The sequence below is a fragment of the Alternaria ethzedia genome (genome assembly GCF_023757985.1).
Source record: "Alternaria ethzedia strain BMP 0044 chromosome Unknown scaffold_15, whole genome shotgun sequence".
NCBI lineage: Eukaryota > Fungi > Ascomycota > Dothideomycetes > Pleosporales > Pleosporaceae > Alternaria > Alternaria ethzedia.
The window spans coordinates 402,318-418,526 of record NW_026056208.1 but is presented as its reverse complement, the minus strand read 5'-3'; the positions used below and the strand labels follow the sequence as shown (position 1 = coordinate 418,526).

General features: G+C 54.5%; 1 protein-coding gene across 1 annotated transcript; it reads left to right on the top strand.

Moving 5' to 3' along the window:
- Positions 1–12,827: 12,827 nt before the first annotated feature.
- J4E87_006468 (uncharacterized protein) lies at positions 12,828–13,260 on the top strand (the record flags this gene model as incomplete). Its single annotated transcript, XM_049378073.1, has 2 exons — positions 12,828–13,100; positions 13,141–13,260. The coding sequence occupies 2 exons, from the start codon at positions 12,828–12,830 to the stop codon at positions 13,258–13,260; spliced, it is 393 nt and encodes a 130-aa protein (XP_049232265.1).
- Between the last annotated feature and the right edge of the window lie 2,949 nt (positions 13,261–16,209).

Here is a 16,209-nt window from a genome sequence, read left to right as displayed (position 1 = left end):
GAAGGAAACGATAGAAAAGGAGAAAAGTTCAACATGGCGAGGATCCTGTAGATCTAAGTAGCAGACCTAATGCGAGTACAATATAGCCTGTATTATGTCAAGCTTGGCCTGCTCGCACAAGTGCAGACGCTCTCTGGGGAGCCATTAACGCCTGGAACGTGCTTCACCAAGTGATGGAGGGTGGTCGGTGCTGCTGCTGGAGGCTTTTGGCGCTAAGGTTTGTTATGTTGTCAGGCCTTTTCAAGCTCCCCTTTGCCACCCACACCACCAAATCACGGCCACCCACAACCTTCTTTTGCAAGGCTGGTGCGCATCTCAAAGGTCTCTTTGCACCTTGCCCATACTTTCTCTCTCGTTCCATGCCCGCCTTGAGCCTTTGCGGCGCCTTGACGATGGCGGCGATGCGGGAGTCCCAAATCGCTCCAGGCCTTGCCCACGACCACGCCGCTCTCGAACACCACTAGAGTTGGCGAGAAGCTGACCAAAGGTACAAAGAGCCAGCTCCAGCTTACTGTACTGTCGTACGAAGTGGTGCTGTCGAGATCGACGCCCTGTTGTTGACCTCGTAGCCGGCAAACTCTACCCCGCCTCAGGCGGCGGCAGCCACAACAGCCTCACCAGAAGGCGACAAGGCCTTGACCAGTAAGTGAGCTCCCTTCCCATCCAGCACCCAGCGGCAAGAGAGCCAGGTGAGATGTCGCTGCTCAGCTCCTGGCTGTTGACCTCCGCTGCTTGCCTCCGCGGCAACAGCGGCGGCGGTCATGTCCCCCGATGACACACTCTGGCATCTTCTTATTGACTACCATGGGCTCCATGATCCGCGCACCGAGACTGACAAGCGTTCGTAGCGATGATGCCGCCAAACTCACCGGCGATGCTGGCAGGTCTTGCTCGGACATGCGCGACCTCCGCCATGACCGCCGCATCAAGCGAGTACATGGTGATCTAGTCGATCTCCCCTCAGGTATGCTCTAGTCAGAGCGGCGTGAGTAACGTCCACCTCATCGACGCTGAGCGATTCGGCTGTCACCGAGTCGCAACTCCCCTTTCCTACCTCATGCGCACAAGACCCATGTGACCTTAGGCCTTAGGCAAGTCTTTGCCAAGTCTTTACCTCTTGTACTGGGTCCTTCTCTTTCTCTTCCAACAACTCGAGTACATCAACTGACGGATGTGCTCGCAGGTACCTTCTACCTTCCGAGTCTGCTCTCCCTGGCCGGGCCGTTCGATGGTCATCCACAACCGAATCGCCTATCATACATTGACGCGCCGCCCACCCGGACAGCAAGAACATGTCACAGCCCTAGGTAAGTCTGTCTTCCTTCTTCCTCAGATCATACCGACCGACACGCTGGGTGAGCATCTGGCCCCGCATCCTGGGTTGTGGTTCTTCATACCGCATCCTTCTTCCCGGGGCCTATATTGAAGCCATGACGCGGTGAGTGGGTTTGTTGGTCCTTGTTGGGTGCTGCTGCAGCAGCGCGTCTCGAGCCCAGAGACAAACTGGAATGACGATCAGATACCGTCGCCAATCTCTGATGGCAGAGAGGTCATAGCGATCCATGATCGCGGAGGGGGGCAAATGACCGCATCGACCCTTGACTGTTCCCCTCGCCGTGGTAGCCATCTACCGGTACGGCCTGGATGGTTGTCAAGCTCGTACATTTCGTCGCTTTCGCACTGTTGTCGTTGTCCTGCTGTCGAAAGGCTACCGACCTTGAGTAAACTGACACCTTTTCTAGATTCGGCATCGGCATCGACCTTCGCAACCCGTCTTACTCCTTTGACGCCACCGCTAGACCACCAGATTCCTCAGCTTAGCTGCATCAGGTAAGTTCGACCCCTCTCTCCTACTCCCCGTTTCCATATCAGACCCAGGCGCCGGGTGTGCGAGGATGGGTCTTCCATACCCTTCTCTCGCATGACCCTCCGGTGATTCGGAGATCCAGCGCGCCGAGAGCAAGATCACACACGTCAGTCTTGAACGCTGGGAAAACCTTTGAAACGATACGGAAGATCAGCATGGTAATCAGTACCCTGGCGAGGGAGTACACACCCACACAAACAAAGAGAAGCTACCCGTTCAAGCATTGTGTAGCGACGCATGACTGTTCCATTCGCGCTGCCCTCGTCGGCAAATGTGCCTATAGGTTGTCATGCTCGTACATTCCGACAATCTGTCTCCGATTTGAGTACGAGCGAGGACGTTGGCTGACTCAATCGTAGTGTTCCGGGAGCGCACCAGCCGCAGCCATCATGATCTCATCAGACTTAGGTAAGTCCACCACACCGTCTTCTTTCTTCCCATCTCTTCATACCCCCCTGCAGGCGCAGGGTGTAGGAGGATCGATCTTCCATATCCTTACTCGTACACCCACGCGCCGAGATCAACAAAAGACCTGCAAAACCTCCCGCTCTCGGATATCTGTTCTTAAACTACAACTACCAGTCGACTGGGTCGATTTGCTCTTGGGCAAGGAAGGAGCAGTATCTTCAAAATCTGCAGGTCGATGCGTGACTGGTCCATGGCGAGCTAGCTCCTCCCCGCGAATGCCGCGTGTGGTTTGTCGCTCTCATACATCTTTTCAGACGATGACAGCCTCTTCAAGAACTTTGATGAGCATGTCCGTTAACACTTTAGTAGGTTTTTCGCGACGAGTTCGCAGACAATAACGACCTGTCGGAGTTGCCGACCTTGCAGTAGGTTGGTAGGTCGCATCGTCATGTCATCCTCGGTACGCATCCCTCATCCATTCCAACTCTTGCGCATATACCAAGTACCCGATGATGATACATCAACACTCATTCCAATCACCGAACATTCGCTGTCGAAACCTATCGCTGAAGGTTATCATTGGCTTTTCTTGACCGAGGTTTGAGCTTCGTTTTGCTGACATTGAGGCGCAGGCAGCTCTAGTCGAGACTATCTCCAACAAAGGTAAGTGCGCAGTCGTTCATGTCACTTGCCCACCTCCACTCATGATCATCAAAGAGTAAGGTTCAGATTGGACGACGCACGCTCGTCAGTTCCGATGGCGACATTCAACTGTTCTGAAGATCACACTTCCACTCTGTACCTCCTACTGTGTTGGTAGACTCCGCTGACCACGCATGTAGACGTTGGCATGACTGGATGCTCGACGAATTCGCGACCCAATTCCGCGACGGTTGAGTAAGTCTTTCTACCTCTTCCCACTTTGTTCATCTTCGTGATGATACTTTCTAAGCACGTCTCGCTCGTTTCGAATGTCCATGAGAACAACGAAAGTTCTGATCTTTCCTTCTTTTTCCCTGATCTTTCAGACTCTGGTATTGTTTCTGTGTTGACAAGCAACAGGCTCCTGAAGCACCGGCCTTGATAGCAAGGCTATTGGCGACAATGCTAGTAAGTTTGTCCAAGGCCTTGCCACCCACACGCCTCCACTGCAAGGGCCGTCTTCTCCGAGGTAAGCGTGCGACATTTCATCCAAGACTTGGCCAATGATGAGCAACCGACTAAGCATCTCTTCCGACAACCCATGAGGTCATTATCATGTATCATACTCTGAGGCTTCCCACTCTTCTGTTTGCTACCTGTCGTACATGTCTTGGCTGTGACTGACAATGCAGGAGGCTGGCTCGGTTTTGACCGCGATGCGAAACATCGACCAATGTACTGCACTCCACTCGTCTCCGTATGGAGGCAGCACATCGACATGATGACGACCAAAAGCAGAAATTGCCTCCGCCAGCAGTATTTCAGGATCGCGAACGTGTATCCGCTGACTCGCACGTTACCGAAGTAAGTCCTTCGCTTTCTCTCGCGTTTTGTTGTTGCAATGATGATTTACTCTGCCGAATACGCACATTTAACACTTACTGTAAATGACGGCTTGAGTGGCAACGTCGACAACCATATGCATGGCCCCTGTGGCAGATGCATCTAGGTAGTTGACATGTCAAAAACGGATCTGAGCAATTTGAACCTCATTCTCATCGCTTTTGTTTGTAGGATCGAGCTTGGCTAACGAGGTACGAGAGCAGGACATCGGCCCCATGGTGTGGCTTCCAGGTAAGCGCCGCTTCGCAAAGTCGGCGTTTGCAGTCGTTAAGCATCCTCACACGCCTCCAGGTCCGGTTTGGCGCGAGTTCCAGTCAAAGGTATGTACTGCCATCTCCTCCTCTTCCTGTTGTGTTATGATGAACCTGTTTCCCGATATACTTTAACCCTTACCCTTATGAGGGCATGACCTTACGAGGTCATGAACACGGGTGCGATCAGCCAGTGTACCTTGTTTATCGACTGCACTGCCTTTACCAGCAGCGATTTCTTGTGCCCCCTTCTGTACATTTCGGTTTTGAGTACCCGCCTTTACTGAACACGCGATGCTATCTCCGAATTTTGAAGCCTCTTCTTTGTCGAACTCCGCTAACAAGGCATGAGGCCAGATCGAGCGGTGCGGTTGGGCTTGCGCAGCATTATAGGTATCGACATCGTCGTAGTCGCTTTGGCATGCATCGCCGGGAACGTATGATCGAAGAGCCATCGCTCTCGTGCGAGGTCCGAGAAGCAGCGCGGAATGAACGACGGTAAGAATGACACCTCTGCACTCTTTGCTATGATTAGAAATTCTTTCTTCCGATTCCTGAAGACCTTCACATCTGTTTTCTTCTGTAACATCTCTGTAAAACTGAGCAACACATCTCCACTTCGTCTTGAGCATCCGATGATTGGCTGTCGCTGACAAAGTAGTTGCCAGGGCACAGAAGATCCTGCTGGCTTTTCGGTGGCGGTCTTCAGACGTGGCTATCTTCCTCGCGTGTAGCGGGAGACTTGGCGTTACCGATACGCGTCCGTGTCTGCTCTGCTCGGCGGTTCTTCCATCTGCAGCGCGATGGCATCGCAAGCTGCATCATCGGGCGATCTTTTCCGTCGAATTTGCTATTGTCGTTGTGCGCATCTTTGTAGATAGCACAAATGGTCGATGTCCAAACGTCGTGAGGAAAGTATGGGAGCGCGTCGACGCGTCGACGAGGGACTGAGCGGGGCCTTAAGACGAAAATGGTTTAGCTGAAGTTTGCCAGAAGCACACCTCGCCCCATCAAACTTCTTCCATCCTGCATCACGCCCGCCGCCATCATGGACGCCAGCGAAGTCGCAGACCCAGGAAACTGTGCGCAGCCTCGTCGCTCGGCCGGCATGGATTTGCAAAGGCTTGCTCCTGGCATCACGTTGCCGTGCGATGCACTCCCTCCGGCAGGGGTACATCGCAGCTTGCGGTGCGACGACTGGGCTTCCGCATGCTCGAGGTATGTTTGGCAGCATCTCCTTGTCTCTCTGCATTTGTTCGCGACGTCTGTTCTCTTTCCATCTCTTCTTTCTCCATGTTTGTCCGTTTCTCTCGTGTTGTTGTACCACAGGCGTCGGCTGTGATTGGCGAGACGTTTGCGCGTTGGGAAGAGGAGGTTCGTTCGACGGTGTCGTTTAATGGAGGGCGTACTGCAGCTGCCGTCTCGCTCTGCGGCGTTCGTTTTGAGCTGGGTCGAATTGCTCAATAGTCAGTTCTTGTCATCATGCTACAGTAAACTCTTACCATGTCTTCGCCGGCTCCTCGCGTCTCCCGCAACCCATGCCCCCCCCCCCATTGTGGTTGGGCACCAACATCTTGCTGCTTGTGCGGACCAAATTTGGGCAAGTTCAGGAAGTGGCCGAGCATGACCACTGGCCGTCGCGTCATGTCCACACCGTTAAGGAGGCATGCCGAATGCTTGATGCTGCGTCTAGCCCTTGCCCGAAAGCCAAAGCTGCCGCGTCCCCTCTGCTGCATATAGGTCTATCGGCCAGTTCCCGCATCGATGTTGCTTTCGCGGCTTCGCTCAATTCGATGGCAGCGGCCGTGGGCAGTCGGTCTAGAGGGACGCGATTTGCGGCGGGAGAAAACGCAAGCCGCGGAAGCACCAATGTGCGCTGCGTCGCCTGGACCATGCAGCTGGTGGTCAAGCCGGCGGGGACGCTGCCGCTGGATTTCGCTAAGCCTTTGGAAGTGTCCGCCGGTACATCCATCAGCTCCAGCTTCCAGCGTGTGAGGCCATCGCGAGCTCGATGTCTCGTACCGCCGCTTGTATCGCTCGAACCCCTCCGTGTCCTTTATATTCCTCCGCGGGGTTCTTGGCGCGCAGGTGCGTAAGGCGGGCGGATGCTGGGAGGCTTGGTACCGGCGGATAAAGCTGTACATACGGCGCAGCTCTGGGCACTATGATCAGGAGATTAGCCTAAGTTCCTGCAGGTCTTGGAGACTGCCGGCCATCCGGCTGATGATGCTCGGAAGGCTCGTCACAGGAAGAAGGACGCCTCCGCATGCATGATCGGACCGTAGCTCGGTCGGTCGATGCCTCGCCTAGCCAAGGGGTGCCCTCTGGGGCTTGCTTACCTTCGTGTGCATGGTATGAACCCTTCGCATGGCCGCGTCGCCTCCGTATCCTAGCTGCGCTATCGGTGTCCTGGTCTTCGTCGCTCGACTCAAGTGTCGCCGCGATGTCGTTGAGGCTTCGGCACCAGTGCGTGCTGTGAAGGAAGCGTCTGCCATCGCGGGAGAGCTGTGGAGGTTCGATGCGGGAAACTTTTGCGGGGTATGCTCAGGACGATGGCGCAGGTCCGGCGGAGTCGCGCTGCGAAAGGTAGGTCGTTGAAGACTTCATTCACGCCCATCGCCGTGATGAAGATTTTGAGAGTTTCGGTCTCTCCCCGTGGACCTCCCAGGCGCTCAGTAAGCTGGAAACCTGAGACGCCGTTGTTGATGAGGGTTGTTCTGCCGGCGCCGTTCCCGCCCTTTGTCGAGCTGTTGCTCATCGCCAGCAGAGCCCCTGTTGTGCCTTCGCCGATGAGTCGCGCTGTTCGATGAGAAGAGAGGAGAGGCCGTTCGTGTCGGCGCGCCGGTGTACGAGGAGGTGATGGTTGTCGTGTGGCTCGTCTAGCCCCGATGTGCAGAGGGTCGTCGGACGTGATCGTGCCGCCGTCAAGGAAGTCTTGCGGAGTCGAGACGCGAGGAGAGGACAAGCCTTTGGTATTCCGGAGGCGACGTTGTGCCAACTGGAAGCTCTATCTCATACAGTATCTCCGCGCCCTTGTGCTGCCCTTGGGTCGTGTTCGACTGTACTTGTTCGTGCGCCGTTCAATATCCCGCCGTCGCCGTCGCCGTTCTCGTCGCCGCTTAGATGCCACGGAGGCAGTGGTGGAGGGGAGTCTTTCGTCGAGCTCGTCGGCCTGGTTGAGATGTGGTGCTGGTGGATGTCTCCGCGCTGGTGGTAGTCGGAAGACGCGTTTTGGTGCCCGCTCTGGGCGACGTAAGTCACAACCCTTGTTCATATACTCACAAGTAAGCAGAGACTACGCTGCTCTTGCTCTTAATGGAGGTCTCTTCGCATGCTCGTCGTCCTCGACCGGGGTAAGGTCGTCGCCGCCGACTGCGATCCCTGAGCTCATAGCTGCCTCGACGCCGCCCCTGTTCTGGCAGAGTTCCTGAGCCTCTTGCCGATGCATGCAGCAGCTTCAGGGGCTTCGTCCGCCTTTGATCAGCTTGTGCTCAAGCTTTTGTGAGTCTCTGGGCCATCTCAAGTCGGTGCAGGCTTGGCAGTGGTGATGGTGTTGAAGGGGCCGCGGAGATTATCACTAGCGTCAAAGGCAAAGCAAGGTCAGGATCACCAACACAACACAGTAGGATAGGACTTCAAGGCCTTGCGAGGAGGAAGCAATACTATATAGCTGTCTAAAATCATCATCGTCGTCCTCCCAGCTCTTCTCTTGGTGTTGCAGTGTCTCAGTGGCAGATGCATCCAGCTGCCGCCGTCTGCCCACCCCTGTCTCATTGCTCGCAGTGATATTGATACTATTGAACAACTCGCCGTCACCGCCGCTCTCTCACGTAGCTGCCTTAGCATAAATTAAAGCTTTTTGTCTCACTCCCTCCCTCTCTCCTTCTCCCACAACCACCACCCAAAATTGCCTCGCAATCGCCCTTTTCCTGCTCCTTGAAGCTTCATTTCCTCTCTCGACACCTCTACTCTACTTGGCAATTGCCTCAAGGTATCCCCCCACTGCTTTCTTACAGCCCGCTGATTTTGATAGCAGTAGCGCTGACTTTGGCTCTCCCCGCCACCTCTTGCCTCGCCTGGAGTCGGTCGACCATGCCTTGCATGGGGATAAGTATAACTCTGCCATAAGTATCTTCCCCTCCTTGCCTTGAACTTTGCTGACGACGACCTCGCCGGCGCTGCTGTCGCGCGTCTGGTCTAGTACCCCGCTCCAAGAGCCAGCTTCAACCACCTCTACAAGTATCCCCTCCCCTCCACTAGCATTGCGACGTCGTCATTGATACGGCGTCGCCCTCGTCATGCTAATCCGCAACTTGTAGTCGCTGGGTCACATCATGGCCCATCTTGCCGTCGCCAGCTATGACCACATCCTCAGGTATCTCCTCTCCTCCTCTAACATTACGACGTCGCCATCAGCGCGGCGTCGCCCCGACCTGCTAATATTCAACTTGTAGTCGCAGCGCCTTCATTACGACACTTGCTGTCGTCGCCAGCAGTATCTTCTTCGGATCACCCAGCGTCACTACCCCGCAATGTTTACTCACAAAACGACTATGTCCACTCATTGGTATGTTACCTCTTCTGTCTTACATCATTAGTACCTTGACTGACCTTTGTCTAGTGGTGCTTGCCCTTCCACCTCCATCCCCTTATCTCCTCCACCCTCCTTCATCTAGGTTTGTCATCCCCCTTCTTACTGACCTTGCCTCAGACAATGGCGGCCAGTTATCAGCACACGATCGACTGCCCCGGCTTGACACAACGCGCTGATTGTCGATCTCATACATGCGGACCCCTCATGACCATCGCGACAAGTCTTGGTCCACTTTGAAGTTTATTCCTTTCCCTCATCGAGCTCATTTACTAACAAGACCAGGACATGGCGCCTCAAACTATTCTCATACCCCTACCGAGTACCCCAGATACCCAACCAAGATGAGCACTCTGGCTGACTACATCCAGGACACTGCTGTCGCCTTTGATCGAGCTCACCACCACGAACCGAGACGCCTTCCACAACCGGCTTTCAGCTTTCCAACAAGCTCGACGAGGCTTGCGCACGCAAGGCCCCATCGACTCCCGTTGTCTTTCCGATACTTCCCTCCTTTGCTTCTCTCGCCTTCGCCCAAGAGAAGAAGTACCATATCGGATGCCACTGCTATACAACATAACAAGACACCCTCTACGTACGTATCCCCCTCCCAGTCGTCGGCTAACCAGTGTTACAGGGTGGGATGGCAAAAATCTGACTCTGGCTCCCCGTCGCCGCCTCCTGGTAACGTCCTTCTCTTCGGAGAAGGGCGGCTAACTGAGCTCCAGTACTCGTGCTTGACCGCATTGAACCTTCTTCCAATCATTTCGCTTATTCAAGCATCCTCACCATCTTCTCTTCTCTTTCCTTCCTTCCCTCCTCCGAGCTCGCCATCCATGCCGACCTACGCGCTGGCCAGCACATCATCGAGCAGTATACCTTTCATCAGCGTCGATGAGACGCTGAGTATCTCCTACCCTTACCGGCGACATTCACTTACTGACATGTATTCAGGCTGTCTCTCACTTATACGTCAGCGTCTCGAGATGCCATGTGGTCGAGACAGATGATCCATACGCCCATCGTGAGCGGCAATCGTATTCGACCCCCAGGCTTCGACAGCCTATCGCATGTACGTCGTCCTCAACCTTTGCCTTTTGCTAACGTGTCGCAGTATAGAAAGCGATGTAAGTGCTCACTCCCCTTTGGTTGTTGCTAACGTGTCTCAGTGTGGGAAGTGAATCTGTCTCTGTGCGTCCCCGCCGCGCTTCCTGGAAACATCTCACCTAGTCTGAGGGAGATGGCTGAACAGGGCAGTCCCAGCAGGAAAGGTCATTGCCTGCTGGTGTCTTCGTTTGTTTAGGCGACCGCGCCGCGAGTGGTCAATCCAATTCCTCGCCGAGAACGCCTTCCGCCCCTGAAAGTTCAAGCAGTACTTGGAAGCAAGCAAGATGTGTCACTGGGACACTGAGCAAAAACAAGCTACAACGAAGAGGCGAGCTGGCGCCAGACGAGGTGAGTATCATCTTTCCCCTTCAATCAATTCGTCTTCATTGACTAATGCTTGCCAGATACCAGCACCCCGACAAGCCCTGCCATCCACCCAGGGCATGGGAGGCAAAATCTGACTCAGGGTCCGCGCCGCGTCGCACCCGCCTCCCGGGCAATGCCCTCTCTCACGACGAGAGGGTAGCCAAGTGAGCTCCAGTCGCCAGCAAGACCTCATCACCACTTGCTGGTGTCGCCCCGATACCACCAGCTCGACCGAGCGAAATCGACGCCCTCTGAGAATCCGCCTCGAATACCAGCCTTGTCAAACTTCCAAGGTCATTTGCAATCGCGATGCGACGTCGCTGTCTTTCCTACTTTTGCAAGCGTTGCAGCGTTCTTCATTAGAAGATGGAAGGTACACGATGTTCACGCCTTTCGCTTCTGCCAGGACATACTCGCTGGTACAAGCAGCGACCCATTGGCAAGTGAAGTACAAGACCGGTGAGTAGCTTCTTGCATCCTACTTGAAACCCATACTAACTCGTCCACAGGAAATGCTTGCAGACGTCGCTTGTGGTGGTCTCGATAACATCTGCTCCATCTACAACCTGTCGGCTCGGGAAGACCCAACACGTGTGGGACGCAAGATTTTCTGCTACTCGTCAACAAGCGCATCCTCACAGCGCTTGTTGGCATGACCTGTGTTGTCAAGGACAGTCCAAACAAGCTGAGCATCGTCAACATCCCCACATACATCGAGGAGGAGCAGATTCGAGAGCTTGTTGGGTCTTGGGACACAAGCTTTTCTGCTACTCGTCAACAAGCGCATCCTCACATTGCTTGTTGGCATGACCTGTGTTGTCAAGGACAGTCCCAACAAGCTGAGCATCGTCAATATTCCCACATACATCGAGGAGGACTGCAGATTCGAGAGCTCGTCGAGACCCGGCAAGCTGATCTTTCTTCTCTCTTCTCCTTCTTGGATCTCGAGACCGGCTCCAAGGTGCACGATTTCGCCGACCAGTCGTCATCGTGACTGAGACAATCTTCATGACCGTCACGCTTGAGTCAACCTCAAGCTCTGCTTCTTCCGATTGCTCCATCACTACTGCCTCTACTGCGCTGCTCGAGCAGTTCATCACCGTCGAGGTCCCGCAGAAGGGCGTTCCTGACGTCGCGTCCACGCCTTGGTTTCGCTTCAACCTCCTTGGCTCCTTGGTTCCTCCATGCATATACTACGCTCACACGTCGCCTCCTTCCACGGCCGATATGAACCAAGAAACGATCCAGAGTGAGAGCAATGTTGTTCTCATCGTTGTTGACGGATGTGTTCCAGAAGGTCATTATCATGGTACATGAGTACGTTCAAGGAGAGGACTTTGAGGAGGACGATGCTGGCCCTCAGGCCGGCTTCGAGGAGGAGGATTCGACAGCGACAAGTCGCCTTCCCTAGTGATGGGTCGGTGCCCATGATAAGCCGCCTTCTCCTGCGATGGGGGTTGGCGTTCATGGTAAGTCGTCTTCCCCACCGTGGGGTTGACGCCCGTCTTCGGACGGCCCAGGATTATTCGGTGGCCACGGCGAGGAGAGGTCTAATGCAGCAAGTCCGCTTCTACCTCCTACGCACCATCGAGACATCCCATCTCCCGAATCAGAATCCAGAATCGCGAGGAGTCGAAGAGCAGTACGTTCTGCCCAGGGCCAATGTCACCGTTGCCAAGCGTGGCAGCCAGAACAACGACGTAGCGTCGGCAGTCAAGATGCCCAGCGCCCCAGATACTCCCCGTGGTGAGCAGAGAAGAACTCACACCTCTTCTCATATCGCACAAGACAAATGTTTGGATCTTGGAGTTGGTGGTAAATGCAGAGCATCTCTTCAACAACTACAACATCGACCTGTTGATCGAGTACGTGGAATTCGTTGCGCTTGGTCTTCCGCAAACTTCTCCGGCAGACCTCTCGCCCAAATGCCTACAACGTTACGCCACAACATCAACAGCTTTCACGCCCCATGCTCAACGACGACAAGTTCGAAATGCATCCCGCACGATCACGTACTCCTGTCCTTCACGTCCAAGGACAGAGTCTTGAGGATCGATACGGTACCCACAGACATTCCCGGGAATCACGAAAGTAAACCTGCATACCAAGATGGCGGAGATGAGCCAACAGCTGCTACCACTTGGTTTCAGCGCTTCCTCTGGCCACCCTCATCGGCAAGAAGTACTTTGTACTTCACGACACCAACGCGATGGCATCGCAACGCATACTTCATCTCCTCCGATAGCTCGTACCAACGGCAACCACGTCAAGACCTGCTCTGATGTTCGGCGAGATTGGCCACCATCTCAGCGTCCACCGCCTTCGGGTATGTCGAATATTTCATTTTCAAGCTGTAAGCCGCCTTCCCCATCCTAGGGTTGGCGCTTGTCTTGGGGCGACAGTTCAGAAGCAGTCGATATCTCTTCACCCAACCAGTAGTACGAGCATATCGTCGACAGACGAAGCCCATACATCGCAGTATCCTGTGACGCCCTGGAATACTTCATGCCCGGACGGCGGTCTCCATCCGATACGGCTTAGACTGCTACCTCGCTACTGCTGTATGCTCGTAGCCCGTGCCCAGAGTGCCACGACTTCTCCTCTCCATCGCCGCTGCTTCCAGCTCCTGCGCACGGAGTTTACCATACTGAATCAGCTGAGAGACTTGCAGCACCCATCGCCTCTTTCGGGGATGAACACCACTCCGGATCTGCTACTCGTCAACAAGCGCACGCCTCTTTCGGAGAGGAACACGACTCCGGATCAGGGCGGCGGCGGTGACGAGGATGCCGCTAAGGGCAAGCTCTCCAACCCGATCCTCGCGCGTGTCGTCGTTGGTCGCAAACTTTCGAAACCTCGCCAGAAGCCCGTCTCGGAGCGGTCCGTCCTCAGGATGCGCGGCGACAGGGAGGCCAGGTACCGAAGCCAATCTACTGGACACTATCAGACGGATTCGCTAGCTTCTGTGCTATCTACCTCGCCATTTCGTGCTACTCGTCAACAAGCGCAAAGAGAAGTTCAATGATATTAGCCCTCAGGCGGGCTTCGAGGAGGATCTGTACGCTGCTATGGCGCTGTCTGGCACCAAGGCTCAGGTCCTTGAGATGCACAAGGAGTTGGTCTGATTTGAGATGGATATGGATGATACTGGTAACTGGTGTGTAATGGTTTGAGATGATATGGACATGACTGTTACCACTACCCAATCGCCTCTTTCGGGGACGACGCGATGGAGGCTTCGGCGGCGGACGTGATAAGATGCGTCAGCTCTACTGTCGATTCCGGGTTCGAGCTCTTCGACCGCAGGCCGCTCAGTAACATTATCAAGATGCCAGAACACCCCAAGCCGTCTGGAGGCAAAGGAGGAGTCCCCGCCCTTCAACAAGCCGCGCGAGGCTACACCCGACCTCACCAGCTTCACAATCATCCAGAAGCGCGAACGTCGCATGACGCAATGGGACATCAAGCCCGCAGGCTACGAGAACATCACCGCCGGTGGCCGTTGCATCGCAACGCATACTTCAGTCCCACTGGTCCGCCTATCCCGTTCAGTGGCTCACGCTTGAAGCGCCTCCTTCCCGAGTCTCAGCGTCTGCCCATTCCCCGATGACGCCCCATGGGATGACCGCCAACAGCTCTGTCCTGGACAAAGCATAGACCCTGGACTGTATGTGTTCTCGAAGTCATCCTGCTACCGCAGCGACGACTTCGAGGGCACATACAGTCCAGGGCCTATGCTAGATCAATCTTCGCCACGGCTGCGGTCCTTTTGCTTCATTCACTCTTTCATTGACCCTTCGGTCAAACGGACGAGATATGGGGATGTTGATGACGACTTTCGGAATGCCGGATCTGGGTTTCTATGCTTGTACGCCAGCAAATGGAACCAGTTCACTGACCTCAATAACACCACCATCTTCATCGGTGGTCTCTCCGGCTAAGTCACCGAGGACGAGCTCCGTTCCTTCTTCCAGGGCTTTGGCGAGATTACATACGTCAAGATACGCCCCTGCATGGATGAGTCGATGGATTGTATGATGGAAACTGTCGAAGGAAACCCTCCTTGGTGTTGCGGTAGATATAGTAAGTCTTTCCTCGTCGCTTCTCTTTCCGGTTCCAGTTGCTAACTCTCCACAGATATATACTCGTTTGATACCATTCGGTCCCTTTTGCTTGCGTGACGTGATGCTTCCGCCTTTGATGTCGACATGGCAGCGTATCTTTGCTTTCGGTAAGTACTCCCTTCTTCGCTCTCCTTCGTACAAGACCATAGCTAACTCTTTCACATCTTCTCTCAGCTTCTGCGGACGCTAGCTCTGCGCTTCTCAAGGCGGTGCGATGATCTTCCGAGACTTCTTCCTCATAGTAGCATCTCCAGTCCGCACCGCCGAGATCTGAGTCGTCTCTCTTTCCCCAGCCCTTGATCCAATGGTGGCTATCTCTGGCCTTGTCCCCGGCAGCGGCGACAGCAAATCTGTGAGTGTCGGTCAAACTGACTAGATGCCCGAAGGGTTGAGACGGTGGCTGACTTCAAACGCATGACCTTCGACGGCGCGGCGGCTTCCTAGTGGCTGTCGCATTGCTGTAAGTACTTCCGACCAGATGCTCGATGGCTGTGGCTTATACTGATGTTCTGCATGCACGCCTTCCCGACTGGCGTCGACGATGGTCAGCTTTCTCTAGCCCAGTCATCCGCAACGGCGAATGCTATCTCGTGAGTGTCGTTCAGATTGAACAAATTGTCCGAAGATCCAGCCCCTTCACTAACTTCAGCGTCAGGCACTCCAGTCCGCGTTCCGGCAGACTTCGCCCTTGGTTGCTTCATCGCAGTAAGTACCTTGACCAAATGCTCGGTGGTGAGGCACATTGCTGATCATCAAGATATACGTCTCCTCGCCCGGCACCGCCTTCTCACCTGGCACTGCCTCCTGGTCACATCGCCTGATCATTTCGCATTCTCCACTCACGGCATCTCCGCCCGATCGCCAACCAAATCTGGTTGCCTTCTCGAACGTCGTTGTCCGCAACGGCCAGGCAATCCTGTGAGTATTGTTCTCATTGACCAGCTGACCCGAAGTATCCAGATTCTACCGGCGTATTTCCATGTCCTCACCTCTTTCTTTGACCGACCGCAGTCCCAATGTCGGTTTCAGGGAGTCGCATCAACCTCTAAGGTAGTGAGACCACTTCCTCATAGTGGCTTCTCACTGAGCGGCTCCCAAGAGCAAGTCGCATTTCGAGCTGCTATTCAGGGCTTTTGTCCTGTATAGACCCACAGCTCGATGGTTGGACGTGGGTTAAGCATCTTTTCCAATTCATTGAATTGATGTTGTGGGTCGTCCGTACATTTCCCACACTTCACATGAAGTTGAGGACACTTGATCGAATTTGGTAGCTTCTAGTGTCGGCGGCGGCGGCGCCATGCATCCGGTGAGTGTCGTTCGAATCGACCAAATGCCTGGAGATATGGATTTTGCTAATGCGATGCGTGTATCCTGACCTTCTTCGAGTGAGCGGTGGACTTCCAGTCTTGACGACTGCTTTGAAGGTAAGTACCTCCTCTTCTACAAGACAGCATCCTCCTAACCGCATGGTGTCGTATGCGCGCAATGTGCTCTTCCAGCTTCCTCACTCGTATCCAACGGCCCGACGGTAAGTACCTCTGATCCCCAAAGTCAGCATCATGCTAACCGCTTGGTGTCGTATACGCGGATGTGCTTTCCTCGGATTCGACGGTAAGTACCTCGTTCCTGTCAAGACAGCAGCATGCTGACCGCGGGCAGTCTGCCGTCTTCAGGGTATTCGTGCGACAAGCTCTTGTCCAGTCTTCGCAACACACCGAACGCCATAGTATTGAGTGTCATCGTCTGCCCTACTCTTCCCATTTGCGTACAGCTAACACTGTCGCAGATACGCTTAAGCATCATCAGCAAGCTGCTACATCCGTCTCTTCTCATCTCATTCTTCCATGTCCGCCTCCTCCTCTTTTGGCTACCTGGTTGCCGGAATGCGTCATCGTTGGTTGATCGTCAACCTCAACTCCGCGGATTCCGTTCATAGCTGACCAGATGGCC